Source organism: Chinchilla lanigera, unplaced genomic scaffold, assembly GCF_000276665.1.
Source record: "Chinchilla lanigera isolate Chin_1 unplaced genomic scaffold, ChiLan1.0 scaffold00049, whole genome shotgun sequence".
In the NCBI taxonomy this organism is placed as follows: Eukaryota; Metazoa; Chordata; class Mammalia; order Rodentia; family Chinchillidae; genus Chinchilla; species Chinchilla lanigera.
In genome coordinates, this window is record NW_004955450.1 from 8,746,750 (window position 1) to 8,774,660 (window position 27,911).

The 27,911-nt window shown below is 57.4% G+C and overlaps 1 protein-coding gene across 3 annotated transcripts in view; it reads right to left on the minus strand.

Moving 5' to 3' along the window:
• Window positions 1-901: 901 nt before the first annotated feature.
• Window positions 902-27,911, minus strand: part of Smad3 (SMAD family member 3) — a 94,353-nt gene continuing 67,343 nt past the window's right edge. For 2 of the 3 annotated variants that reach the window (XM_013518932.1, XM_005393694.2), the window contains exons 2-9: window positions 22,661-22,854; window positions 22,436-22,567; window positions 21,230-21,304; window positions 18,616-18,666; window positions 11,100-11,312; window positions 9,410-9,547; window positions 7,643-7,787; window positions 5,002-5,125 (exon numbers count right to left, since the gene is read on the minus strand). In XM_013518932.1, the coding sequence (XP_013374386.1) occupies window positions 5,002-5,125; window positions 7,643-7,787; window positions 9,410-9,547; window positions 11,100-11,312; window positions 18,616-18,666; window positions 21,230-21,304; window positions 22,436-22,567; window positions 22,661-22,745 (963 nt within the window). In that variant the 5' untranslated portion in view covers window positions 22,746-22,854. Of the gene's footprint in view, window positions 5,126-7,642; window positions 7,788-9,409; window positions 9,548-11,099; window positions 11,313-18,615; window positions 18,667-21,229; window positions 21,305-22,435; window positions 22,568-22,660; window positions 22,855-27,911 lie in introns of all 3 variants that reach the window. The other variant, XM_005393692.2, reaches the window with a different exon arrangement.

Genomic DNA, 27,911 nt, shown 5'->3' on the forward strand with positions numbered 1-27,911 from the left:
CGTGCTGCTGAGAACAGAAAGGTAGAAGGGCAGAGGCAGCTGCTAACCGGGGAGCAGAAGATGTTTCCCAGGGGGCGCTACGCGCTGGCTCAGGTCTAACTGTTGGAATTGAGTCGCTGGTTTAAGTCAGCTGTTGAGTGATCCACAGAACTTCGGGGAAGGCCTCTGGAAAAACTGTAAGGCAGGCACTGCTTGCATTCATGGAGGCCAAGTGTGGCAGCCCCTGAGGGCGCTCAGACTCCTTCCTGAGGAGGAGGGGTTGGGTTCAGGTCCTTCAAGGACTGCTACAGAGGCCTCAGTAGAGGCCAACTCCAGCCATCTCTAGGCTGCCACCCCGAATTCTGCCTTTTCAAACACTTGAAAAGCAAATGGCACCTTACACCTTGATCATCTTAAGCCACGGAAACAATTCTGAAGTCTCTCTCTCATTGGGACTTGGAATTCACAGTGAATTTTCACTAGAACTGACCGTGCTCTGAGCTGGACAGTATGGAAGCGTAGTCCCCATGAATGTAAAACTCTCTACCTGTGGGAAGACTGTTGTGAAGGCCTTCAGGAGTGGGAGACAGTGTGGAGGGGGGCTGGCTAGGAGAGGCCGAGCAGAAGCCAGAGGTGGCAAGTCTAGAGGGTGGTGGTGGCCTTGCAGAGTGTCAGAGGGACGGGGCAGGGTTTGCATGCAGGGAGCAAAGAGTATGATTCTTACGTGGATGACACGGCCTCCTGCTGTCTCAAGCAGTGCCCTGGTGCGTGACTGGGGCGGGTGGGGGTGACAGCAGCACCGTGGCCGGCTGCGGTGCTGACCTAGTACACGGGGCTTAGCGGATTTCTCCCTCTGCACCCGGCTCACTTTTGAATCTCTCCACCCAGAGACGCCAGCAAACATCAGACCGAGCTCCTGGCCTAGGAGCTTTTCAATGAAAAGTTTATTAGAAGGGCACTTACAAGAGCAAAAGGAGGGAAGAGACAACATGAATCATCTTTAACAAGGGGGGTACAATGCTGAAACAGGTGCTCTGCTTTTAAGATACAAAAGTTAGAAAAATCTAAAACACTATAAATACATACATGCTTTTTACAGAGATTAAAAGACTGGTTGAATAGCGAAGGGAATCGGCATCCTCCTCCCTGTCCTAGTCCCCTCCCGCACACCAGAACGAGGCTCCGCGGGGCTGATGCCAGGCACTGAGGGTGAGGGAAGGCGGCTCTGCACAGACGGCTCCGTCTCTCCAGGGGAAGCTCTGACCCCGAGCGAAGGTCCCTGTCAGAGGGCCCAGATTTGACTCGGAGCTGCCTGCTTAGCCAGCCGGGTTCGGTGCTTCCGATGCCAAACCCGAAGAGCTCCTACACCCTCCACCAAGACCGAGAACTGGCCGCGCCCCGCCCCTTCCAGCCACTGTCCTTAGGAGGAGACACCTTTCCACATGTACTTTTAAAAAATTAAATAGTTACCTGTCTGAATGGTTTTAAGAAATTATTACATAAATATAAAAACACCAGAATGCTAGCGTATACATTACTTCTGCATTAAAAAAAAATAATAATCAATGATGGAATCACTAAGAATTTCTCAATCCAGTTACATGAACTGCAAGTTTCCTTCCCATGAAAGCTGTGTTTCTGTGTGCGCCTGGGTGTCCCAGACTGACACCTCCCGGGAGGGATACCGCGCCCGGCTTTGTGCCCCACGCTGTGTGGCGAATGTCTTTCTGCTCTCCGCCCACCCGAGACAGCCAGTGCTCCCTCGGAGAAAAGATCCTCAAGACTTCCGTGAGGGGTCGTCGATGCCACGTGAAGGAAAGCGGTACCACTTGGCTAGCTGTTCTGGCTTTCTTCTAGTAAAGGGGAGACGTGGGGATTTGGGGAGGGCCCCTGCTCTAACCACGTAAAACCACACAGTAAGAAAGCGGGTCTAGGCGAAGCCTGTGCCGCCGCCGCCCCCTTAGTAAACAGCAGTCCCACGCGCAGCGGGGTTCCTTTCCCCGCCGCTCCTTTTAGACTCGAGGAGACGCACTCGGAGCCTCAGAAGGGGCAATGTGGGCCGAGAAGGAAATCCAGCGTTGGCCATCTCCCCTGAGGCTCATGTCCGCGCCTGACAAGCACATGCTGCTTAGGGAAAACCCTTGCCTGCGGTTTGGGGAAGAGCATTTAGTCCTGGAGTATGTCCAAGCTCTAGGAAGCCAAGGGGGAGCTGGAGAAAAACAAAACAAACTACGCACATGATGTGTGCTACAGCTCATTTCAATACATTAACAATTTTAAAAAATAATCACCATGGTCAGTTAAAAAAAAAAAATACAACACAGACAACATCAGGACAATGGAAAAGTCTGCCAGCAGCCTCGCCCTCGTGTTTTTCCTAAGAGTCCAAGTCTCTGCTCCTGACTCCCGGCTCCTCTGAAAACGTCGGGTCTCCCCACTGCAGCCTGGCAGGAAGGTGGCTGGCCGAGGCGACGTGTGGGCACAGGCCTGTAACCCAACCCTGCCGAGCGGCTCCCGAGCGTGCACTGCCAGGCTCTGCACTACGAAGTGAAGTCGGTGACGCGCAGGGCGGAGGAGGACAAGGACTGAACGTTGGCTCCTCAGGCAGAGACAAGGACCCCTGCCCCAGGCCCAGGGCTGGGGTCTGTCCACACAGGTAGTCACGTGGCCTGAGGGAACCATACTTAAAACTGCTATCGAACAGCCACCTTTAAAAAGTTTTTAAATGTATAAATGCCATTTGTACAACAGAATTTAACACGAAGAAAGGACACTAATTACACATGCCCGAAAGACCTCTGCTGCTGAGTGACAGGAGCAGCGGCCCGGCCAGCCTCTGAGTATGCCCGAACTTCCTGTCAGTGATGCCAAGGGCAGCTTGCTTACGATAATTCATCCTCCTCCAGTGGTCTGCGAAGAGAACGGGCCAAGGAAACAGCCTTCGGGAAAAACACGAAATCCAAACCTCATGCCTCCTAGAAGCAACCATCAGATTTGAGCGCTGAGAGTTCAGACGCCATCCAAATACAGCCCAACCTGAGCCCTGGCTCTGCAGGCTTGGGCTGTCCCTGAAGCTGGATTCCACGCGCCTGGAGGATGACTGCGTGCCCAGGAAGCCAGGCCCTCAGAGGCCGCTGCCCGTGGCTTTCAGGAGAGGGACTGTGATCACTCCGCGTTCTCGCCCTGGGTCTCAGAACTGACCAGGAACACAAATGCACATCCGGGAGGATCAGAGGACTTCCCGTGTTTGCAAGCGGCAGTCTTCAGAGCATCGAGCCAGGTCCGAAGAGTTAGGGCTGCAGAGGAAGTGGAGAGTTTCATAGCCTCACTGAGTTCCGGGTCAGCTTCCCCGCGGGAAGATGCACACAGGCCTGGCAGGGCGCTCCTTCCTTCTCTTCCTGTGTCCTCAGGAGGCTCGGGGAGCAGTGCTCCTACCTGGAAATCTCACGGCTCCACCCGCGGGGCACAGGGCCCTGCAGGCGGGGCACCAGCGAGTGGCCCAAGTCTGCATCGAGCATCAGAAATTGCATCACATTCGAGGTTCAGAACCTGCCAAAAGTTACACTTTCTTCCCTTCACCTGGAATAAGACGGGACTTCCATAGGAAATCCTTTTATTTTTTCTGGTATAAATCCATGCAAAGATGTGAGAAGTCCTTTCATTTAAAAAAAAAAAAAAAAAGCAGCAAAGAGTAAAGTACCATTTGCAGGTGTCAATCCTGTCTGCTGTATTCTGCAAAAGGCCAGTAAGAGAGAGGGTTCTGTCTTTTTTTTTTCCAGTTGAAATAATTTATACCAGTTTTCTCCCTAATTGCCACTGGGAGCAGTACTTATTACACAGTATCACTGCTATGGTTGTCGCTGATGGGCCTCCGCGGTGAGCTAGATAATCTTCCATCCCAGGGTGGAGATGACAGACCTCTTTACACCAACCCTGCAATTTTCAAAGGTATAAAAAAAATTTAATAGCCCTTTCATATGCGTATGTTGGCCTGAGATGTTTCCCTTCTGGTGCATTTGCTTCTGTGAATTCCAACTTCCCAACGTGCTGGCAGGTGGCTCCTCCACTAAACCTGGCAGAGCTTCACCTTGGGGCAGAGGAGGAAATAGTTGTGTGCTGGCTTTTCCTCCGGTTTCCCAGTCAATGTGCCTACCCAGAATTTTTTTTTTTAATATAAAACTTTTAAAAGAGCATATGATAAAGTTGATTTACTTAATGCAACTGATTTACTAAACCAACACAGCCATGTGCATGACTGTATGGAGCAAGTACTTCTGGTGCCGGAGCTGCCCCCAGCACGATGTCGCTCAGCCCTTGCCTCTCGGGAACACTTAATGTCACTCAAATCTCTGAGATCAGTATGATAAACTACACTGCGTACACGCTGAGCCTCGGCAGATCCTTCCAACCGCTCCGAGGGAGAAAGAACAGAGAGCTTCCGGAAGAAGAGACGGCTGCACCACATCCTGCTGAACACATTTGTCTCACCAATCAGTGTTTGGAGAAAGGAGAGAGCCAGTGGGGCGCTCCCCGCCACGCGGAGAGGTCGCCAGGCTCCCCACTCTGCCCGCACAGAGGGGCTTGGCTGGAAATGCACATATAGAGAGGTGTCCGTCTGTCACACGTGCCAGAGAGCCGGAACTTCCTTCCAAGGTAGATTCCACACCCCGGCCCTGGACAGAGGGGCTTTGCTGTTGGACTCTGACATCCCAGATTGCTGTCCTTTGAACAGGAGGCTGGGGGAAGGCCAGGCAGCTGAACAGGACCTGTTCGCTCATGCCACCAGCACACAAGCTGTTTCTTGTCCTTCAAACTGGGGCCGAGGGCACACGGGTTCGGCAGACACCACTGTTCGTAAAATCTTTGCTTCTGTGCTTCGCAAGAACAGGCTGGTGTCACCTTAGTTGAGGGAGAAAACATACTTCTTCCTTGGCACGAGCAGGCTGAGTAGAGTTCCGGTCTCCGTCTCCTCCCTGGCCACTGTCGCAAGCGAGCCTGCCTGCCCCTGCGTGCTCAGGACCTCTAGGACACGCTGGAACAGCGGATGCTGGGGGAGCCCATCTGTGTGAGGACCTTGTCCAGCCACTGCAAAGGTCCGTTCAAGTGCAGCTCAATCCAGCAGGGGGTGCTAGTCACTGTCTGTCTCCTGCAGAAACAAGGGTGGCAGGCTTAAATACCCAGAGGAACACTCTTCCTAGTCAATACATCTTTTTGCTTCAGTGACAGCGCTTGTCCCAAAGCCGGCAATACATCCCACCTTGTTAAACACTGCCCGAAGGTGGGTACCAGTCACTTGCTGAACTACCAGGCCAAACTGCTCCCACGAAGGGGGATTTTGAGGAAATCGGCTTCTTTGGAGGGGGAGGAAGGAGGGCCTTAATCCTGTTATCCCTAGGGGTCCATTAAAACAATGGAACACAATGAAATGTTTTCAGGTCCCTGTTCCTTGAATTTTTCTAGGTAACATATAAATCTCATGCCAAAATTCAAAAAATTCCAATATTTGGTATAAATGGGTTGTGTTACCCGTGCAAGGTCAGTTCCAGGGCACCGCGGAGGCCTCCCGGAGAAGGGGCTCACCCCTCTGGCGCCTTCCCTGTCAAGTGGGCACCCACGGCTCCCCAGGCGCGGACCCTGGCCAGCCCTAGCGGCCCGCACGCCGTCTGCCTGGCGGCGGGGGTCTGTACAGAGTGCCGACAGTCCGCATGCCTTGGGCTCCCAGCATGCTGATACACTTCACGTCTACGGCCTTATTTTGGAAAATCTTACGAGTAGAGCTAGCCATGGAACAATTACTGGAAAAAATCAAGGCACACCACACGTTTCTTTTCCCCAGAGCACCTTGTCTAAGTTCAGGCTGGCTGCTGAGACGCTGGCCGGCGAGCTCCCGAAGGCCTGCGCTGAGCAAAGGCTATCTATGTGGAGGCCAGGCCAGCTGGACACACCAGCCTGGGCCCTGCGCCCTGCTTTGGCCTCTTCAGGGACACAGCTGAAACCTCACTCCCCTTGGCCCACGGGCAGGAGGACGAGACTCTTCTGGGAAGGGGCCACGCCTGCCTGTTGGCTGCTATGCGGCCGCCACGCGGCCGTGACGCAGTGGCCCCACAGGACTGGGTGTGCTGGCAGGACGTCCTGCACAGCGACGCAGTGTCCCCGCAGAAAGGGGTGTGCTGCCACGGGGTCTCTTCACAGCCCCGGGAGCTGGAGGGCCGTGGTGTCGCGCCAGGCCAGGGCCCCTGTGCGTCAGTGGAGACGGACGGTTTGGAGGTGGCCGGGCCCCTGCTGTCTGGCGAGCGGGGAGTGCCTGAGGCTGGCCCCTGGACTAGAGGAGGAGGAAGAGCAGATGGACCTCCCCCGACTCTCCCTGGGCTCCGTCTTCAGATATTTCCCTTCCCCACTAAAATACTGATTTTGTAACCTTTCACTCCCATTCCCTAAGTGACCCAAGCTGGGGCGGAAAGGTCGGTTAAAATCTTTCTCCCGCTGGACCTCCCAGCCTGGGCTAATCTCTTTAGGGTCATAACATGGTCCTAAGTTCCCCAGGGCTTGGACTATGCTGACTGCTTACACAGTCACTTCCTGGATGTCACAGGCTCCGGGAACCAGGGAGCCCCTTTCCCTGGCTCCGTGGGGCAGACACAGAAGAACAGGAGCTAAAATACAGTAAATGGAGGAGGAGGAGGAGGATTTCACAGAGCGAAATCCTCTAATGAGAATCTGACTTTCCATAAGTCATGCTCATCGGGACTTCATTATAAACGGTGGCCCCAGGCCAGCCCTGAAATGGTTTGGCCAGGGTGCAGAATGACTGCAAAACAAAACAGATTCCAAACATCTGGAAAAGTGGAGAGCAGGGGAGAGTAACTTGAAAGGCGCTGGCTCCCGCTGACGTGTGGGTACCTCTGCGTCTGGCTGCCCAGGAGCTGGGGGCTAGGGGCTGGGGGCTGGGGGCTGGGGGCTGGGCAGGGTGTGGACAGAAAAGGACCGGCTTCTCGCGACCACTGAGCAGAACAGACAGAACTGTGATCGTGGCCACATTTAAAATACGCTGTAGAATCCTATCGAAAGTTCTGCACACATGAACTGTCTTCCTTTATAGGTACTCAGATCTCCCTCCTTCCTTGATCCTCATCTTTAATACCGTAGGTCAGTGCTGGTGAACCTGTGGCGCGTGGGCCGCAGCAGGCTGTTGTCTTGGAAGTCCTAACATTCGCCATCACTGTCCTACACGCTTGAGGTCTCCGCGGTCCCTGAGTCAGAGATGGAGCCACAAGCGGAGGGCTCCACTTCCTGGGGAGGGCCCTTCTAAAGCCACCTGCCCCAGATGGAGGGGAGGAAGCGGCGACCTGGAGCGCAGTGCTGCCTGAGCTATTCCACCACTGAAGCGACATCAGGCGACTGCCTTTCCTTCCTAGGCCCCACATCTGAACAGCGGGGACGATGTCCATGTCCCCACCGCGGCTGTAGGAGGATGAAATGGGATGTGTGTGTTGGTCACGCTGAGTGCTAGCAATACGATCGCCCAGGGCTGACACACTCCGTCGCCTGCCTGCCTGCCTGCCGGGCCTCGCTCTCATCCATGGTGTGAGACCCGGTCCGCTCATCTCTGAGGAGCCTCGGCTCTGCTGTCCCGAGTTGCCCAGAATCGGGCCCCCACACTGACCTGTACTCGGCTCCCCAGCCTTTAACAAAGCTCATGCGGATGGTGCACATGCGCGTCAGCTGGTAGACGGCCTCGAAGCCCTGGTTCACAGACTGAGCCAGCAGTGCAGCGAACTCCTGGTTATTGAAGATCTTCAGGTTGCATCCTGCAGACAGAACAAGGACAGCGCTGCTGGGGACAGAGGCGTGGCCGTGGCCCCCCTCCTGGTGAAGCCATCCTGGGTCTCCCTGGCTTAAATCACGCAGCTCATGGTCATTCCAGGCATCAGCCACAGACTCCAAACCCAGCACCACTCGGGGTGGATGTGCTCGGCCCCTGCCCTGGAGTCTGTCACCACCTTGTCAGAATACGCTGTCCCACAAGCTCCCCTGCTTCAGCCACAGGAACACAGAAGGTGGACTGTGAACAGGGCCACCAGGGACACGCACACCGCTGAGAGAGGTGAGCCCAGTGCTAGGCCAGGGGGCCTGGGCAAGACTCCAGGTGCAGAGAGGCCGGGGACCTGTGCCGTGCAGGACGTGGCCGACCACCTGGGCCCAGGACGCTCAGCAGGGCTTTGCCAGGTATGCCTCGTGCAGGGCCAGGAGGGGGAGAGATCTGGGTCACAGTTTGTCCTCTGGGCACAGGCTGGGTCGTGGCGACATTCGAGCAAAGGGAAGGTGTGCCTCCAATTCTCCAGACAGGAAAACTAGACGCAGGCACAAATAAAGTTTAAAATAAACCTCTCGTTTGAAGTCCCGCTGTCTGAAAGCCAGGAATGTGTCAATCAGAAACAGAAAGACAAAAGCACATGCCAGCATAATCAAAAGGTGAGCCGAGGTGACCTGAGGAAGGCACCAGCACCCGCTCCTCCTCCCTCCGCGTGGCTCTGTGCCGGTCACCTTCTCTCTCTGACCTTGCGTCTCCCTGTAAACGTGGGGCTGGCCTCCCAGGATGTTCCAGTTCTGACATGCTGTGGGCTGGCAACCTCCAAACCCACGGGGCAGGCCGAGGAGGGAGCGGGCAGGGAAAAGGGTGCTGCCACTTCTGCCTCCGTGCGCCCCGAGGCGCAGTGCAGCGGAGCAGGGCTGAAACCAGCTTCGGCCCCAGGAAAGCACTAGACAAGCCGGCAGCCCACTGTCCCGAACGTTTGGGGCACAGCCCGGCACCCCTTCCCTTCTTGGGGTCCTGGGCCCATCAGCCTCACTCAGGAAACTCAGCAGGTCCCCAGAAGAAAGCCAAGGCCTGGTTCCAGTGTGGCTTGAAACATCACCCCCCGGGCTTCTTGGCCTTATCTTTATCACAGCGGCCCCTCCGCCCTCAAGGGCTCTACCCAGTCTCCCAGCGCCGCCCCATCCTCTCCGGGAAGCCTTCCCTGACCCGCGGCAGCCGCGCTGCGCTCTCCCTCTGCCGCGTGCCTGGCGCTGAGCACCCACCCTGGTGTTCCGCACATCCGGGTCTCAGTCTCACACAGCCCACAGCCCTGCAGACCTGTGGGGACAGGGGCAGCGCCCCACCTGCGCCCTCCAGCCCCTGGTACAGACCCTGCACGCTCTGGATGGGAGGAAGGAATGTGCGAAGGAAGGAAGCCACGCTGCTGAGCCTCTGGGGTGGTGGGAAGGGCCCCCCGGGTCCCGAGGAGACCCACAGACTGCTGCGGGGCGAGCACAGGGAGATGGCCGGGCACAGAGAAAGCGCTGTCACTCCCCTCCAGGCTGCCGGTGCACACACCGCTGAGGAGAAAGGGTGGGAAAAGGGGTCTTGGCACAGAGGTGTGGGGTGGCTCACCTGGGGGGATCTTGCAGACGGTGGCAGGGTGCCAGCCGTAGCGTTGGTTACAGTTGGGAGACTGAACAAAGATAGCGCTGTCACTGAGGCACTCTGCGAAGACCTCCCCTCCGATGTAGTAGAGCCGCACGCCTCTCCCTAGAGAGAGTCAGGTGAGACCGGATCAGGGCACCGGCGCCCACGCACTGGCCCTGGCCACCCAGGATGCGAAGGAGGGCAGAGCTGCAGGGGCTGCCCCCAGGCCTGCTTCTCTGTCAGTGTCCCCAGGCAAACAGGACCCAGAGCCCAAGCCTGAGACCTGGACAAGGGACTCACGGGCAGCACTGGGTTTCCACGGGAGGGGAAGCCTATGAGGACGTGACAAAGCACGCGCCGTGGCCTTCGGTCACACGTCCAGCCTGGGGCCCGGAAAGCAGGGTAGCAACTCCTCCCCCACCCGTCACCGAGAGACACAGAGGGTGCCCAGTGCCACCCTTTGGCCCTTATTCTGCTCCCAGATTGCGAGGTTCATTCCAACCCGCCCCCCACTAGCTCTGCGGCCCCAGGGATGGGGCGATGTGACCCCTCCATGAGTTGTTCTAGAGTAGCTTGTAAGTCTCCATCATTATTTTTCCTTCATCTCTTAAATCCACTCCAGATGGACAGGAATTATTTTTAAATTGGCTCTGCAGTTCCAACAGTTATGCAAACGCTCAGCTCTGCGCTGGGGCCAGCAGCTGTCCCCGCCCCCTGCACCCCGGGAAACTCTTGTTCCACCCCCCACTCCGGGGAGGAGGCCGAGAGCTGGGCCCAGCATGGCAGGAGGGCAGGAGCTGATGTGGGGGGCTGTGTGCCACCTGCTTCCTCTTGTGCACTTCCCATCCCTCTACTGTCCCTCCCTTAGGGCGCCCTTTCTTCTCCTGATCCTCCGGGACTTGGGACAGAAGGAGCGGCAAGAGCAGGAAGGACAGCCAGGCCAGGAAAGACCCAGATCCCCGCGAGCACGCTGCCCTCAGCCCGAGGCCTCTGAGCCCCTTGTCTTGACTGCAGAATCTGCTCTTCAAACGGACCCTCCTGTGCGGGTCGAGAACAAACCAGCAAGAGCGGTGATGCTCGGGTTCACATAGGCCCACATCCCCCCTTGCACCCCCACCCAGCTCCCCAGGTTGGCCCTGGAGCCGCCCAGCTGACCCTGCCCAGCTGACCCTTGGGGTTCCAGGGCAATGTCTAAGAATATCTGACCACATCGCCTCCACAGCTGTAAAGTAACTCGAGCAAACCACGTGACCCACAGCCGAGCTTCATCTGCCCTGAACGAGCACACTGGTCTGCTTATGTCCTGGGTGCCTGGCTTAGACATCGTAAGGTTAGGCCGTGGGCCGTTTTTGTCTTTCTGGCTTTTTTCTACATGGTCTAGAATAATCACCTAAGAAATTAAAGCTCGTTCGTCCAAGAATCACAACCTACTTATTAACCTCCCTGTACTTTAAGGGTGTTTTTATTAAAAACTCTGTCACCTTTCCCACAGACTTCCCTTCCTTGCTGCCACGAATGAGGTGTTTGGCTACATGGCTGCAGATGTGGGGAGACGGTCCCTGTCTTTGGGAGGGAATGACTGAGCACCCGAACTCTGCCTGTCTGGCCCGTGTGGGACCAGCGAATTCTGTGGGCCGGGAAAGGAGGCAGAGCACCCTGGGGGCCGCCGCGTTACCAATGTGCCTCCGTGTCAGCTCCACCGCCGCGTTCCTGTTCACGTTGGACAGCAGGCCCAGGCAGAAGCGCTCCGAGTTGGAGGGGTCGGTGAAGCCGTCCACCGTCATGGACGGCTGCGAGGCGTGGAAAGTCTCCCCAACGCGCTGGTTCAGCTCATAGTAGGAGATGGAGCACCAGAAGGCCGGCTCGCAGTAGGTGACTGGCTGCAGGTCTGTGGAGACAGGGTGTGTGCGGTCGGGCCCTGGGACCCTTTGGTGAGAGACCTCCCCCACCTCCCAAAGGGGGAAGGACCCTCTGCCCCACGCCTTTCCCTGCATAAAACTTGGAGGACACCAGGGTATCTGCAGGGGCACTTGGCCGGCCTTGTCTCTGTGGTAAAGAGCCTGAGTTCCCTTCCTGTCAGCCCACCAGGGCCCTCCCGACCTGACCCGCCAGGCCCCAGGCCAACCCTGCGGACAGACCCACGGGGCCCGCCCGCCACACACAGTCACCTCCTGGCCTCTCTTCCTGAGGAGCTGAGGTCTCCTAAGGAGTCATGCGAATCTCTGTCCCCAAAGGGCTTCCCGCATTGGGCTCCCCGGCCCGGGCAAGCTCAGCCCACGGAACAGTAGTTCCAGAGCCCACACAGGCAGCAGTGCCCGGTGTGTGCCAGCTACACACCATGCTGTGTCATGCCACACTTCCCTAGCTGCCAGCCGACAAAGCAAAACTGCCATCTTGTGAGAGGCTTTCCCTGAGGAGAGCTGCAAAAGGCTAAAGTACAGGGGTCCCCGCTCTCTACTTCCTGTGACTCCTCGCCCCGCTCTCCCCACGGCCACACGGAGCTCCACAGCTGCCCAGGCTCATGATGCCGGGGAGCACAGCACGCCACCTCCTGCTGCCCGTCTGCTGCAGAATCGGGGTCCTGCTCAGCCCTCCGTCTCCATCTCGGACCTCCAGCCCGGGACACTCACTGTGGCTGTTGCACCTATGTAGAGCCACCTGGCTGTCTAGGACGTGACTCCATGAGCTGGTGTCTGTGCCTTCCTGACTGTCCGGCCTGGGCTGCCGCCCTGCTTATGTCCTTGGCACAGAGCTCTGAGAGGGAGGGCAAGGGCAGCGGTGCCCACGTCTCCGCACAGGGACCCTGGAAGGCCGGCCACGGCTAAGAGAAGATCAGAAGCCATGCTGCCCCTGGGGAAGGCCTGGGTGAGCCCTGCCACGAGAAGGCCCAGACGACCCTCCCAAGGGTGAAGGGAGGCGATGGGGAGCTGCAGACCAGGGACACCCTGCAGGTCACGGCCTGGAAGTGGGCACTGGCGGCCAGGTCACAGGTGGGAGGTGGGGGCTGCAGTGATACAGGATGGTCAGCAGTATCCCTGACCTCCTCCCCCAGCTGCCAGGGGCATACACCTGCTTCCCCTCCCAAGTGCGGACAATGAAAGACGCCACCAGACAGCACCAGATTCTTCCAGGGGGTAAAACTGCCCATGGCTGGAAACCACTGCCTGGCGACAGAGCAGCGTGGTCGCACTCTGAGCTTCAGCTTCTCTGTGGCCTTCACCTGGGCATGGGACCCTCCTTACCCGGGCACTGCCGTGGTGCCCTGAGCCGCCAGTGTGCAGTGCAGAGCATGCACCAGGCGCGCAGTGTCCTGTTGGCAATCCTACGAGCACTGCCTCTAGGCGGGCACTGCGCCCTTGCCCCTCTCCTCTCTTCCCGGGGAGCGGCAGGAGGCAGGGCGCTGGCTGCTCGGGGACGGGAGAGGGAGGGCCTTGGGGCACGCGCAGCTGTGGCCTGTGCCCTGGCTCCTGAGGCTGGGCTGAGCCACGTCAGCTACTTCCGGCTCTGGCTTTGCTAGTGCTCCCACATTCCAGGGAGATAAGCTATATTCAAAACAATGTGGCCACTAAAATGTGAGCTATGCTGCTTTAGAAACTTAAAAAAAACCCAGGAAATCCAAGAGCAATCCAGGCATTCAGAGCGGTCAGGCACCCTATTGGGGCTGGGGCTGCCACCGCCCACACGTAGGGTCTGCTGCCTTTTGTGTGATCTTCAGGCCATGACCTCCCTCCCGGCCTCAGTTTCCTAGTCTGTACATGACCCGTGTGCTGCCGGCCATCAGTGCTTCCGGCTTGGCTCGGCTGGATAGGCAGCTCTGGCTAATCGGAGCGACCCTGGCTTATTCAGCAGTGTACAGAACGGAATGCAGTTCTCATAAAGCCCTGTCAGAATCCCTGGGGCTTCATCCAGGCAGGAGAGCAAGCAGGGCTCCCCGGCACGCTGACACACACCAGTCACAACCGGCAGGGCCAGCAGGCCACCCGCTGCGGACCAGCACACCGGGACCAGGCTCTAGGGCGGTGTGGACTGCAAGGAGTCCTGGTCCGAGAGGCCCTCCCAGGCAGGCCTGAGCCCTTCTGAACACCCCCGAAGCTCAGACACAGCCTGACACATCAGGAAGAAGGTGCCTGTTTGGGGGGACAGCGGAGGTCAGGCCAGTGGCGGAGCGTGAGCCTTGCCTTTTCCAGGCGTGCTGCGGGCCCGGCTCCCTGGGGTGGGAAGCAGGCCGAGCCAGAGCAGCGCCCACCAGGTGCTCACTCCACACAGCAAAAGGCAGCCCTGCCTCCCACCGCCCCCTCCCACAGCCCTGGGCGGCTTCCTCGAGGCACTTCTGCAGGAGGAGCTACAGACCAAAGGTATGGTCGCCGTCTCTGGGCTCTCAGTTCAATGACACTCTTTAAAAAACTGTGCATGTGCTTTCATTTGTTTCCCATCAAAGGCCTCATCTACATCACAGTGAGTACAAGAGAAAAAGTCAGGAACCAGGAGGTTACAGCTACTGAAAAGAATACTCAACTTGCTCTGAGCTTCCTAGCGGACAAAGCAGAAAGGGAACAGAATATGCAACATGGCTCTCGTGGGTGAGTACACAGTGCTTACGAGCACTACCACAGAAACACAGCTTGTCCTGGTGCTAAAGCTTAAATGAAATCTCTCAGTGGGAGGCAGCGGCCCCTCCACCACAGCAATCAAGCAAGGAAACGCGCAGGCCCTGGTTTAAGAGTTTGCCAACAAATGCAGAAGCAGCTTTACACAGGGACGTGAAGGCACGCCAAACACAGGCTCCTCTAGGAGGACGGCCGTGAGGGTTCAGGGCCAGGCCTGGGTCTCTGCGCACCTGGAGCGGCAGACAACACGCCGAGGCCTTGCCCGCCACCACCCCACTCCCACCAGACTGCCGAGCAGAGCTAACTGCTTCCCAGAACAGAGGGGCCAGAGACCGGGGAATCTCCAGCCCCGTCCCGGCCTCCCCCAGGTGGCGTTGGCCAGACTTGCCAAGTGGCACGGGGCACTTCGTTCCCGGCTGGCCCCACACCCACCCGGCACCTTGGCTGACTTCAGTCATGAGCCCTGTTCCAAAGTGGCATGGGCTTTCTGTTTTGTTTAAGGAAAAGAAAACAGAGTAAGACCCAGAAGGCAACACTTGGATGATGGGCTGCCTATTACAAACATGTGCAAAAGACTCAAACCCGGTAAAGGAAAAGGCGAGGAGGCGGGAGGGAGAAGTGACTTTCTGCTCCGGTCCCTCGTTGTCACCACCCCCCAGTCTCTACCATCCCTCCGCCTGGGCTGCCCCTCCCCCAGCATCTGCAGGGACCCACCTGTAAGGCCGGCGTGTGTGACCGGGACACGGGCCCGCAGCTCTCGGTCTGGGTACAGCCCAGCCGCTGTGGCCCCGGCTAATTCCAGCCCATCTCTGAGGACTCCAGCAACAGGTTGTACAGAGAAAGAACCTTTTCAGCCGGCAGCCAGCTTAGCACCACCAAGGACAGCGGGAAAGTCAAGCCCCCAAGGCCCCCGGGAGAGTAAGGGACCGCCAGCGGAGGACTTAGTGTCCCATCACCAGCCTGGGGCTTCCCAAGATTTCTGAAGCCTGGAGCCAGACGTGGCCTTAGAAGAGGGCTGTGTGGCAGCGCCGAGACGCCTGGCACTCAGGCCTGCAACCAGGACCCCTGTGCCCTCCCCAGGGCTGGTGGCCTTCTATCTTCCGGCTGCCACCCCGCTCCTGGCACAGAGGCAGCCGCGTTCTGCCGAGGCGCTCTGGGAAGCCAGCCCCCCTAAACTCCAGCTCAGTCCCCGCCAGGCACTCCCTGGGCCTCCGTGGCCTCCACAGGCTGCTCCGGGATGTCTCACATACAGCAGGAGACGCTTATGCGCCCCCGCAGGGTGCCGCAAGTGACCCCTTTCCTCCTGCACCTGCCTTGTCCTCCCCACCGGCCCCCGCCTGGAGTGGGCAGGAAGCAACGGGAGAAACCAGAGGTCCCCCACTGCAGCCCTTTTGGTTACACTAACTTCGTTTCTTTAAAAGACACAGGTAAGCTGGGATGCGTCTGCCTTCGAGGCAGAGCTGACCATGTAACTGGTTTCATCCCATGGACTGGGACACAGCGGCCACCAGGAAGTGGCACCAAGGCAGCTGCCCACTGCCCCACTCTGCCAGCCTGTTTTGCCCTTTCGCCCCACTGCTGCTTGCAAACCGCCCTGCGAAGGCCGCCCTTGAGCTCCCCGCGCCACTCTCTGGGCCGCCTCCCACGCCTCAGCTCTGCACGGCTGCCTGCTGCCACTGTCCTTCGGAGTGTCCCCACCCCCTCATCAGCCTCACCCTCAGCCCGCGTCCTGAGGGCCAGGACCCTGGCACTGGCTTCCTCCTTCTGGAGTGGGCTGTCCTCTGTACTGGACTCCTCCACTGTCCACACTGGCCGCACCTTCGGGGGAGTCTCCAAAGTGGGCACCAGGGATCCCCAGGAGGTTAAGAGGGGTGCACAGCAGGGGCCTGTTTGCCCAGGGAAGAGGAACAAACAGGCCTGCCCCACACCAGCAGTGGTTTCCCACTCAGCACTCGGGCCTGACTGCTTCCCATGCCTCAGCACGGCCCCCAGGAGAGCTGACCAGAACAGCCTGCGCACCCAGGGCGGCTCTCAAGGGCCCTCCCAGGCCCACTGCCATTTCCCTGAGGGGCGCTGGCACAGTTCATCTTGATGGTCAGCTGGCTTGGCTTGGGAGCTGCCCCGGGGATCCTTGGAGAAACATCTGGGTCATGGAGGCGTGACCTTGGGAACCTTATCTGGCCCCTCACAGCTTCCGCTCTGCTCGCTTCCTGGCTGCATGAACCCTCCCACCAGGGTGTTCCCGCCTTGGAGCCAGCGGCCATGGACTGGATCCCCTGACCGTGAGAGAGAAATAAACCTCTCCTCTAAATGGTGGTATTGTGCCTCCGCACAGTATGCATTTATCCCGCCTCCCTCAGCAGCAGCTGCCAAAACGGGTTTGTTTTTGTCTTTCCTCTAGTAATGTCCTGTAGAATCTACATTCCACGTAGTGGAATTAATTCCATAATTTCATAATTATTAAGTAATAAAATAATTATAAAGCTGCCGTCAGGTGAGCCCCCCCAGCCCACTACCAACTTTCTTCTGTAAACCACAGGGGCATGATGGCGCTGGGACTCTCATCTCAGCCCCGCCGGGCCCCTTTGGGGTCATTTCCCCAGTCTCTCCTGACATGCCGCCAGCCCTCCACCTGCAGTCCCTCCCACCACCTCTGGTCTTCTGAGCCAGGCAGGTGGAGACAGCTGGTCTACCTGGCCCCAGCCCAGGTGCCCTGCTGTGACGGGGCACAGGCTATGCTGGAGGACGCCTGAATTTAAACCCCACTTTTCCATTTACTAGGTGTGTGATCTGGGATCAATGTGTCCCCGTCTACTTGGCTTCCTACTCTGCAAAATGCAAGTGGCAGTACTTCTATCACATAGTGCTGCCCTGAGGACTCACTCAGGAAGCCCCTGAACAGCACTAAACAGCGAGTCCTCAGGAAGCGCCAGCTCGGGAGCTCCAGGGCTGGGAGAGGGGAGCTCTGAACGCTGGAATGGGAGTCGAGGACTCATTCAACAGAGGAAGCGAATGCCTCACCCGAGTCCTGGTCCTGACTCGTAGGCTGACTGGTCCCGATGCAGACTTCCCGGCAGAGCTATACCCAGACCAGCCAAGGGGCACCCGCTCTCCAGGGGGCCGGCTCAGGGACATCCCTGCGCTTATGAGAAATGACCTCAGAATTCTCACAGACAAGCAGCAGGGAGGGGACCCCATGCCATGAGTCGAAGCTCAAGACTCACCCCATCACCCTAGACCCCAAGACCTAGACAGTGAGTCCCAGCCAGGGGCCAGCTGGGACAACTTCCAGGCTCAGCCACCAGATCGGGGAGTCTGCCCGAAGTCTGTTGACTAAACCTGCTCCCTTGGCCTCCGTGGGGGAAAACGGCCCAGAAAACAGAGCTAAAGCAGCGCACCTCAGAGGCTGGAGTCCGGTCAAGTTCACGATCCCCGCCTTTCACGCCTCAAGTGTCACCACAGCTTCTAGCTTCGGTTTGCTTTTAGTAACTCCGTGCTCCGTATCGGGAACGCGACCCTCCGCGGAACCCCACACTCACAGTGATGGCCGCACAGCGAGGTCTCAGCAGGCCTCCTACGCTTTCTCCTCTGCGCCCCTCACTCTGGGCAGCCTGCTTTCAAGGGTGTTCAAGCATCTCCAGGTGACGCATTTCTGTCCACCCAGGTCTCAAAACCAAGGGTCACGAAGCCAGTCCGAGCCACTCAGAGCCCCCACACCTGGACTTACACTCGCTTTTCCTGAGCCACTGTGTTCACTCTGGCAGCAGACCCCAAACAAAACTAACACCTTTTCTAAAAACTTCCCATCAGTGAGGACGACAAATACATGTCACACATTTTGAGACCCTCAGCAGGCCCCATACGGGAGCCAAGAGGACCTCCCAAAGCTTGTCCCGCGCTGAGAACTGATGATCCCGGGCGGGTGGAGCCACCCTCAAAATCCTGACCCAGAGACTGACAGGCAAGCACAGGGTGCTGGGGAAACGAGGGGCCAGCCGCACCCCAACGTCACGGGTAACTCATGGCAAGCAGGGCATTCAACACGGAAACATCTGTGTTAACACAAGAGAAGGCTCGAAAAGCAGAGCTGGTCCCGATGATAAAACAGACACTCGTGCTGGGATTATGGGCACCCTGGCCTTTCCCCAAACTCCTTCTGTGCTGCTGCTTTAATAAAAATTCCATCATCCTAAGGTGAGACACGCAGACAAAACCCAAGCAAGTGTGTCTGAGGCCCACCTGTGAAAGTCGGGCTGGGGTGTGCAGCTGTCAGCGGCTCTGCAAACCACACTCCTGCGCTTGGCTGACCACAGACCCGGGTCCCCAGGGCCAGAGGCCCAGGAATTTTCATCCACTCACGTTTGACACCATCCAGGGGTAACACTAACCTAGCACACAGTGGCCTCTCCTGTCACCACGGCGCTCAGGTTTCCCTGCTGTGGGGTGACCCCAGAATCGCTGTAACCAGAGACCTGAGGGGCTGCGCTGGCCAGTGGGGAGCAGGGCAGTGGGCAGCCTCATCTTCAGGGGCCCCCTTCCCACACTCACCACCAGCTGGAGAGAGTCCGGTCCTTCCATACTTACCCAAGTTATTGTGTGCTGGGGACATCGGATTCGGGGAGAGGTTTGGGGAACCTGCAAGGTGAGACACAGCGGTGAGGCTTCAAGACGGGGTGGCTCACCATGGACTGAGCCCCCAAGTCGCAGGAGAAGGCCTGACCTCGTGCCCTGCCCCCCGCCCCACGTTCCCTCCCTGCACCCAACTTCTCTGTGTGTGGAATGGATACAGCAAGACGATGATGGTCTCCGAGGTCTCCCTCATCCCGATGGTTTAGGATCCTGGCCAAGGCTGCAGCACGGGGCTGCTCGGTGCCCCACGAGGCTAGCGGGTGCCTTTTTCTGAGCTTACACCACCCGTCCCAGTAGTTGTGCCCCAGGAAAAAGAGAGGAGCGGGCAAGGGCCTCTCCCTGGCTACACACAGCCCTGGGCAGCGGAAGGCTGGCTCCCACCACGTCACCTGTCACCCACGCCTCCATCCACGGGCTGCTGCTGCTCAGGGACCTTGAAGTACCCATCCCTAGAAACTCAAACCTGCCATGGAAACCCTGCAACCCAGCAACCAGACCCTCGCTTCACGCGGGACAGGGTGGCGCACGCGGGAAAGAGTCCGATTCTACCTAAGTGACACTCTCTGAGCTTCCCCCACCAGAAAGAGCACAGCATCAGCCTTCGAAGAAAGCAGCGGCCGAAATCTGCTGTCCTGAGGCCAGGCCTGCATCTGGCCTAGGGCACTGCCGCACCAAGGCTAGCTGTCACCGAGAGGACGAAGGAGGAGCCCCGGGTTTCTTTCTTCTCCCCCACGTCCCCTAGTCCACGGGGGAGTGGCACAGTCACCGGCCCCACAGGGTCTCAGAGTCACGCACGAAGGGGAGACACGCCGCCGCGGATCAGCTGTGTGACAGCCAAAGCCCTCGACTTTTTAAGCTTTCATTTTTCCCCCGGTATAAAACGGGAATAAAGTCATCCACTCTGAGCTGCACAGATGAGGCGAGGATACGCGTATACAAACGTTCACGCCGTGCCTGTCTGTGGTGGGCCCTCGAGAAACTTTCGTTTGCTCCTCGGTAACGGCCCAGCCACAAAGGCCTAGGAAGGCTGTGTGACCGTCGCACTGGTCTGAAAGGGCGTGTGTGCGGGGAGACGCGGGGTGAGCAACATGACGTCCGGCCTGAGACTCTTCACACCAAGTCTGTCAGGGCTGCCAGGGGAAGAACGGCACCAACAGGATACTGCTGCCCACCCCCATGTGGGCTGGCTGGGAGCCACGCATCTCCCCTTGGGATGGGTCACTGAAGTTCATGACAAGGCCCTGAGACAGAGGAGGGGAGGGGGACCGTGAGAAGCGGGCAGAGATGGGGGAGGGGAAGGAAGCAGGACCTCCCCTCTGTCTATAACGGACAGACGGGCAGGCGGGGAGCGGGAAGCAGGGCGAAGAGAAACCCCGCAGCTGGAGAAGCTGCTTAGCTGGCCCGCCCCGTGCCAGCTGCGAACAGCGGCAAGCTTGCAGTGCACTTGGCGCGGAACACAGGAAGGCCCCGGCGCACCGCCGCTGTGTCCACACTGCCAGCTGCTGGGGCGGGGAGAGAGCACTTTCAGGGGATGTACTCAACCCTGAAGTGCCACTGCACCCGCGCAAGATTTCAGCGACTACGTCCGCATCGCGTACGTGAGCCTGCCTCTCTGCCGGCCTGCCTGCCTGCCTTCCCTCCTTCCTTCCGGAACTGCAGTCTGTTCCGGGCTGTGCACAGGGGCAGGCGGCTATGCAGCCTGCAGCCCTGTGCGCACGAGCATGCCCGCTGGCACCGAGCCTATCAGCGGGATGGGATGTCCGCGCAGCTCCCTCCTCCTCGCCCAGCCACAAAACGTGCTCCTGTGACAGCCGAGGCTCCATTCAAGCTGCTGCCGCGGAGCCAATCTGGTCCCCTAACAAATGACGTGGGAAACATCTGGAGCCGTGGCGAGCGCGCACCGGGCCGGCTCCCTCCTGGTACAGGCACCCGGATCCCATTCGGCACCATACAAAGACAACTGTTTCCTGGCTGCCCACCGGCCGGCAGCGAAGACCTGGTCTCCATCCAAGCTCTCTGCGGCCCACCCTCTGCCCCCTGCCACCAGCATCGCACCCAGCCCCACACCGGTTCTAGGCCTGCGCTGGCCTCCCACAAACCACGGGCTCAACAAGTGGTCTTCCTGCCACACCGGACGCCCCGTGTGACAGGTCCCCAGGACAGCGTGTCCAGCCTCACCGAGCAGCCTGGCCTGAGCATCCCTGGACTCTGGCCACACCAGGCTCTCTGCCCAGCCCCCACGACTCTGCCTGGCAATGCTCTGCCCACCCCACTGGCTTCCTGGCCATCACCTACATGTCACCAAGACTCAGCTCAGGGCAAGTCTACAATGCAAGTTACAGCACCTCCCGACCTGAGGTTAAGTGGCCGTCTGCCACCCCGAGGTGTCTTCCGACAGGGCACAGGGAGACAGCACGGCGACTGCGAGCCGTCTGGGAGCCCGGCACCCCGCACGGCGGGGTCACTTTGATCACTGGGTAGACGGGACGGGGTGGGAGGACGCGAGGCAGGGACAGAGGGGGGGGACAGCTGCTCGGTGGGGCCTGCAAGCACGCCTCGCATGACTGACCTGCATCCATGCTGTGGTTCATCTGGTGGTCGCTGGTTTCTCCATCTTCACTCAGGTAGCCGGGGGGCGGGGTCTCTGGGAAGCAGAAGACAGGGGGCTGTGAGAAGCCTGCACCCAGGATGGGGCGCTGGAGGGTTCCCAGACCTTGGAGTTGAGGGCTGATGCCTGCCTACCTGAGACCCCTGGGGCCCCAGCCGCTTCCAAGTCTGAAGCACCTGTCCTGGGGGGCTGCAGAGCTGCTGCAGACCGAACTCCGCTGCTTTCCCAGGACAGGCAGACCCCTCAGCCTCCAGGGAGGCTCCAGACTCTGCCTTGCCCACCGCTGCCCTCCAGAGAGCAAGCCCGCCCTCGGCCCCACGCCTCCTGCACAGACCCGCTGCAGTCTGTCATTTGCCATCGCTAGGGAAGGTGGCTTAGCTCCCCAGCGAGCATGCAACCCGATGATGGCAGAAGCTGTGTGATCCGCTTCCTGGAACCTCCCCCGACCCCACCTGGACTGGTCTTCCAAGACCAGCCCTGCGAACAGTGAGTGACAACCAACCCCGACGGTGACCTGCACGGGACTGGGACAGCCGGGCGGGGCGCTCGTAAAAGTTCTGCCCCACGCACGCAGGTCCCAAGCATACAGGCCACGGCCACCCCAGCCTGCAAACTAAGCCAGGGCGAAAGCCACATCTGCATTAGAAGGCTCTGGGAGAAAGCAGCCAGGTCACTGCCCCAGCGGGCGCAGGCTGAGGTAATGGCCCCGGGGTGGCAGAGCACCTCTGGACACCAGCAGGCGTGATTCACACTCTGTCTGCATATAAATGAGGGGCTTCCACAAACTTTTGCAGTCTTCTGCAGGCTGCCAGTTTCTCCCGCAAGAGTGAAAGCTCAAAGTGGCTTCAACTCCCATCCAGGCTGTCGTCATCTTTGCCCGGGTCAGAGGCCCCAGGTCCCGAAGAGCCTGGACAGTCTCCTGCCTGAACACCAGCCCTGCTGCTAAGAGGGCGAGGCCAGAGAGCCACACAGTGCTGCTATTTCCGCTTCCAAAATAAATCACTGCACTGGGACCGCGGTGGGGCCGGGCGGAAGGGTCACGCTGCTCCTCCGTGCCAAGCAAAGCATCATCAGCCAGTGGGGAGCGGAGGCCACAGGCCCCTTCCCCACGGGGACACGGGCTGAGTCCGGGCCCCAGCGCCAGCACAGTGCGGAGGGGCCGATTACCTGGAATATTGCTCTGGGGCTCGATGCCGGCGGGGAAGTTAGTGTTCTCGGGGATGGAATGGGTGTAGTCCTCCAGCGGGGGGAACTCGGCCGGGATCTCTGTGTGGCGCGGCACCAACACGGGAGGTAGAACTGCCGGGGTGAGAGAGGGCAGAGGCCGTTCAGCGTCGAAGCCAGGCTGGCACCGAAGCCCAGGAGCCCCCCGCAGACCCCCGGGCAGCGTACCTGGTGTCTCCACCCTCTGGTAGTGGTAAGGGTTCACGCACACCTCGTCCTTCTTCATGTTGAATGCGAACTCACACAGCTCCATGGCCCGCAGCTCGTGGTGGCTGTGCAGGTCCGGCCATCGCCACAGGCGGCAGTAGATGACATGGGGGAGCCCCTTCCGATGGGACACCTGCAGGCGACCATCCAGGGACCTGCCAGGATCGGGAGGGCAGAAAGAGACAGCAAGGTGGGTTCGGCTGCTGGAAGCTCCCGAAGGATCCGCTGGCTGGCATGGGGCCCTGCCTTGCTCCCAGCCGCAGAGCTCCCAAGCCGAGCTGGAAGGGAGCCCAGAAGAGCCCAGCAGGCCTGCTGCGGAAGGCTGAGGCCCCCAACAGCCAGCAGAGCGGGCCAGCACCCTCTGCCCCCAGCCCAGATCAGCACACAGCAACTCGGGAAGGGGACACACTCAAGTCACGATCCACAAAGGCACACGCACTGCTCATCTGGCTTTGCTCGGGCAGAGGACCTAGGAAGGATCTGTCTGGTAAGAGAGCTGGGCCCAGGCACGGCCGGGCGCAGGCAGCAGTCTCTGCTGGGGCCTACGAGAAGGGAGTCTGCCTTTCTTCTAAAAGGTTAGAGAAGGGGCCTCTGAGATGTTTCAGCACTGTGCACGTGAGAGTCAGGTCTCGCGGTGATTCTGGCTGCGATGATGCTGGGGTGCAGCCTAGGGAGAGGGGTGCTCAGGAGTGAGGGCTCCTAAGAGGCCCATCCAGGACCCACCACAGTTTTCCTAACTACTGAGCAGAGATATTTGCAAGCTGTCCCTCTGTGTCCCCTTAAGACCAAAGACAACCACGGGTCTGGTAACCAGAATTTGTGGGCCCTCTGCAAGGGAGGGGCCCCCAGATGCACCCAAAAGCACCAACCACAAAGAGGGGACCACTCAGTGTCCCCAAACCACTGTTCTGGGAGCGGGGAGGACAGGAAGGTCAGCACCGGGCCGGGTCACAGGGACAGACCCGGAGCTGCTAAGGACATCTGGAAGGATGTAATTAGCTACCTCCCGTGGTGCTGGGGACAACAATAATTATCAGCCAGAGCCAGAGAGGATGGTCCAGGTCTGGTTGCCAGGTACAGGAGAAAGCCTGGCAGATATGGGGTCCTAAGGCCTGGGGTCCGGATGTGGTACACTTCTCCTCACTGCGAGACCCTGGGCAAGGCATGAGGAATCCAGGGCCCTTCATCGTCTGCTCTAGAAATGGGGGACATGTGGCCCCTTCCCCTGGCCCCACAAAGCTTGGGTTCCCTTTGAAAGTTTTTTGCAAAGCGCCAACCACTGAACATTACTGCCTGCTCTAGGTCCCCGTAGCCACCTGGCCTGGACCCTGAGCTGCGGCTGAGTAGGCAAGAAAGGGAGAGTGGGAAGTGGTGAGCTGGATGGCAGTCACGTAGCTGCTGTCAGCCCTGCAAAGCCACCAGGTGCCCGCAGATTAGGGAAGTGGCTACAATTGCTCTTCAGGGTTTGACGCAAGCCCCAGCCAGAACCCAGCAGTAGCTGAACCTCACAGAGGCCGTGATCAGCCACACACACATGGGCCACTCGGGTTCAACATGATGACAGTGTAACGGAGAAAAGGTCGTTTTTCTACGATGTGCTAGAGAACCCAGTAGCCACACGCAAGAAAAATGAACTTCCACTTACACCTTATACCCAGACAAGAAAAATCAACCAAACAGCACCAGAGGGCAATGCTTAAAACAATAAAACTGCTAGGAGAAGACCCTGAGAAAAATCTTGGTGACTTGGGGCACCAAAAGCACAATCTGGAAAAAGAAAGTTTTGATACTGGTCATCAAAATCTAAACTCCTGATCTTGGACAGGCACTGTTGAAAAATAAAAAGATGACAAGCTAGAAGGTGATATTTAGAAAGCATGTATGTGGTGAAGGACCTCCAAAAATTCAGTATTAAGAAAAGAATCCAATTTTAAAATAGCAGGTAATGATCTGAACAGATGCTACCCTAAAAATAAAAAGGCGGCAAATATACACATGAAAGATATCACTAGTCTTCTGAGAAGAATAAATTAAAGCTACAGTGAGATTCCACACACAATCATGAGAAGAGCTAAAACCACCAGCAAGAGGTGCTGGAGACCAGGGCGTGGGGCACCTGGGACTCTCATCCCCTGCTGATGGGAACGTGAGACGGTCCGGTTACCGTACTTCAGAGAACAGTTCTGGAGTTTCTTAGAATGGTCGTCATCAAGAAATCAAATAGCAACAAATGCTGGTGAGGCTATGGGGAAAAAAGGAACCCTTCGACATTGTTGGTGGAAATCAGTATGGAGAGTCCTCAAAAACACAACACTACAAATCCCATTTGCCCCAGCTATTTCCCTTCTAGGTATCCTCCTGAAAGAGTGGAAGATAGCATAGTGCAGCGACCATGCACACCCATGTTTATAGCAGCACAACTCATAATATAGCTAACTCTTGGAAGCAGCTTCTACATTCATCAACTATGAATGAATAAAGAAAATGTGATATTTATACACAGTGGAGTAGTACTCTGCCGTAAAGAAATAAAAAGTTGAGTCATCTGTAGGAAAATGGATGTACCTTCATGCCACAATGTTAAGTAGAGCAAATAAGACACACAAACTCTAAACTACACATGGTTTCTCTTATATGAGAAACCCAAATTATAAATAAAGAGCAAGATACAGATAATAGGAAGTAGAGAGATAGGTTTTTCTCAAAGGGGAAGGGAATACAGAAATGAGGAAATGGATGGGGAAAAAAAAAGGAATTAGGACGTGTTCTCTATGTGTACCAACTCCAGGTAAACATTATATACGACAAACAGGTACTAATAAAAAAAAAAGTTAAAAGCAACTCACCACATAGCCCCTCTATCCCACTTCTAAGCACTTACAGAGAAGCGAAAGCATACGTGTAGGTACCTGTGTATGAACTGATAAACACAGAGGCAAACCCTTACCAAAGAACTCTGCCTGCAAACTGGGTCCTTGGTTTTTTGTTTGTTTGTTTGTTTTGCGATACTGAGGATTGAACTCATGACCCTGCACTTGCCAGGCAGGCACTTATGCCACTGAGCCATTTCCCCAGCCCTCGGCCTGCAAACTGGAAGAATGGACCATCGATACACGCAACACTGGGGCTGGATCCAAAAATAATTGTACTGAGTGAAAGAAGTCAGACCTAATCCTGTTCATGTGAAATTATGGAGTACTGTAAAGTAAAACACGCAAGCTAATCCCTAGTGACAGAAAGCAGTTTCGGGGGAGGCTGCAGGGGGTACAGGGGATGAGGGGTGCGGGATGAGCAAAGGCATGTGAAGACTTTCAAGAGGCAAAGGTTGTTTGTGATCTTGGTGGTAGCAGTGGTTTTACAGGGATGGACACACGTCAGAACTCATCAAATTACATACTTTAAATACATGCAGCTTATTTGTAAACCACTATCACCATTTAAAAAACGTTTAAAAAAGAGGTAAGAGCTTTGGCCTTGGATAAACCTGGATATAAATCCTGACTCTCTGCTCGCTATCTGAACTTGAGAGTCACTTCCGGTCTTTCATTTCTTCATCTGAAACAGAGGCTCCTTCACCGGCCCACTGCGAGGACTAAGTGATGCTCCTGCCGGAAACCCTCCGCACACAGCAGCGACACGATGAACAGCACGTCTGTCGTGACCGCTGCTCACCCACGACGGCCTCACTGGTACGACAGGGTCAGGCACAGGAAGGTCCGTGGTAGGTGCTCAGAGACACCCGTCCCTTTTTTGCTCTGCCGATCTGGGGGAGCCCCCGGGGGTTCCGAAATGAGGCCACAGGTCTGCTTTGAACTTTCTCAAGGCTTTTCTGCCCGGGTCTTACATAGTCCCTGTCCCCACGCTGTGGGGCTCATCAAGCAGGTCCCCTAATGGTGCCACCTCACTGTGTCCCCGGACACCCAAGAAGCAAAGCTCAGTCCTAAGGTCACACAGGATCCCGATGACAGGGAGATGGATGGGCGCACTCTGGCTGTCCAACTCACAGGCACATGGCCGCTGGACTGACTTGGCAGGCTTCTCTAGAAGTCATCGGGTCCGTGCCATAAAATTCCCAAACTCATGACAAGAAGGGTATCTCATTCATTACTTCTTCTGCGTCAGCGACTACCGCTGGCTCAGAGTCCGGGCTGCCCAGGGCCCAGTGCCCCGGTACTGTTCCTTCTTTGCCTTTCTGTTGCCTTTAAAACACGCACCAATGCTCGCGAAAATAGCAATGGTAAGCTGCTGCTGGATTTCATAAGAGCTGGTGTGTCCGGAACACACGCTCCCAAGCCTTACAGGGCAGTGGGCCCAAGAAGTAAATCCAACAAATAGGTCTTAATTCTGAGCTGATGTTACCACAAATGTGCTTAGTGCCAATAAAGGGTCTGTCTCCAACCTACTCTTCCGTCTGCGTCAGCCTCCACCCAGCCCCAGAGTGGCTGCTGTTGCACAGAGCAGAGTCCCAGGAAGCTGCCCAGCTCCTCCTGACGCATGGCTGAGATCTCTGCCCACACCCAATGGGTTCCTGAGACCCCTAAAGGGCTTTCTCCAGCTCCTTTGACAGAAGGCTTTAATCTTTAAATATATTCTTCACTAGCCAAACAATTTCCTGTGGCAGGAAATTAGGTTTCCTCCCATTGGCTCCAAGTAGGACCTGTAAAGTGTCCCAAAATGTTGGTGGGAGCCACAGCCAAAGACAAAATGGGGCCGTGCCAGGCTCCACTCTAGTAAGAGGGGCCATGGCTGGGACCCACCACGGCCAAAAGACTCTCCTGTCCTTGGTACCAGTGATCAGCCATCCACAGCCACAGGGGGAACAGCTCAGGGATGGAGGTACAAGTTCCAGCAACACATCCAGTCTATTCATTACAAACTCTGGGCCAGGCACAGCTACAACATGATGATACAAAACCCGGAGCTGACTCCCTTGGCCAGTGGAGCGTGAGTAGAGAACTGAGCATCACTGGATGCTTTTCCCTGCTGTCCTGCACCTCTGCCAAAATCACAGGATGTCCAGGCAGTTGCTGCCCTCAGCCTGCAAAAGGATCTAAGCCTGGGGAGACACAGGAGCAAGAGCAAACATGAACAACCTCTAGTTGAGGCTGAGTCTTTGGCGTGGTTGTTACACAACACTAGCTGACTAATACAGACTCCACTAAACTGGTCGTCATCGTTATCTCTGCATACTAATTGGGAAATAGGGCATCTG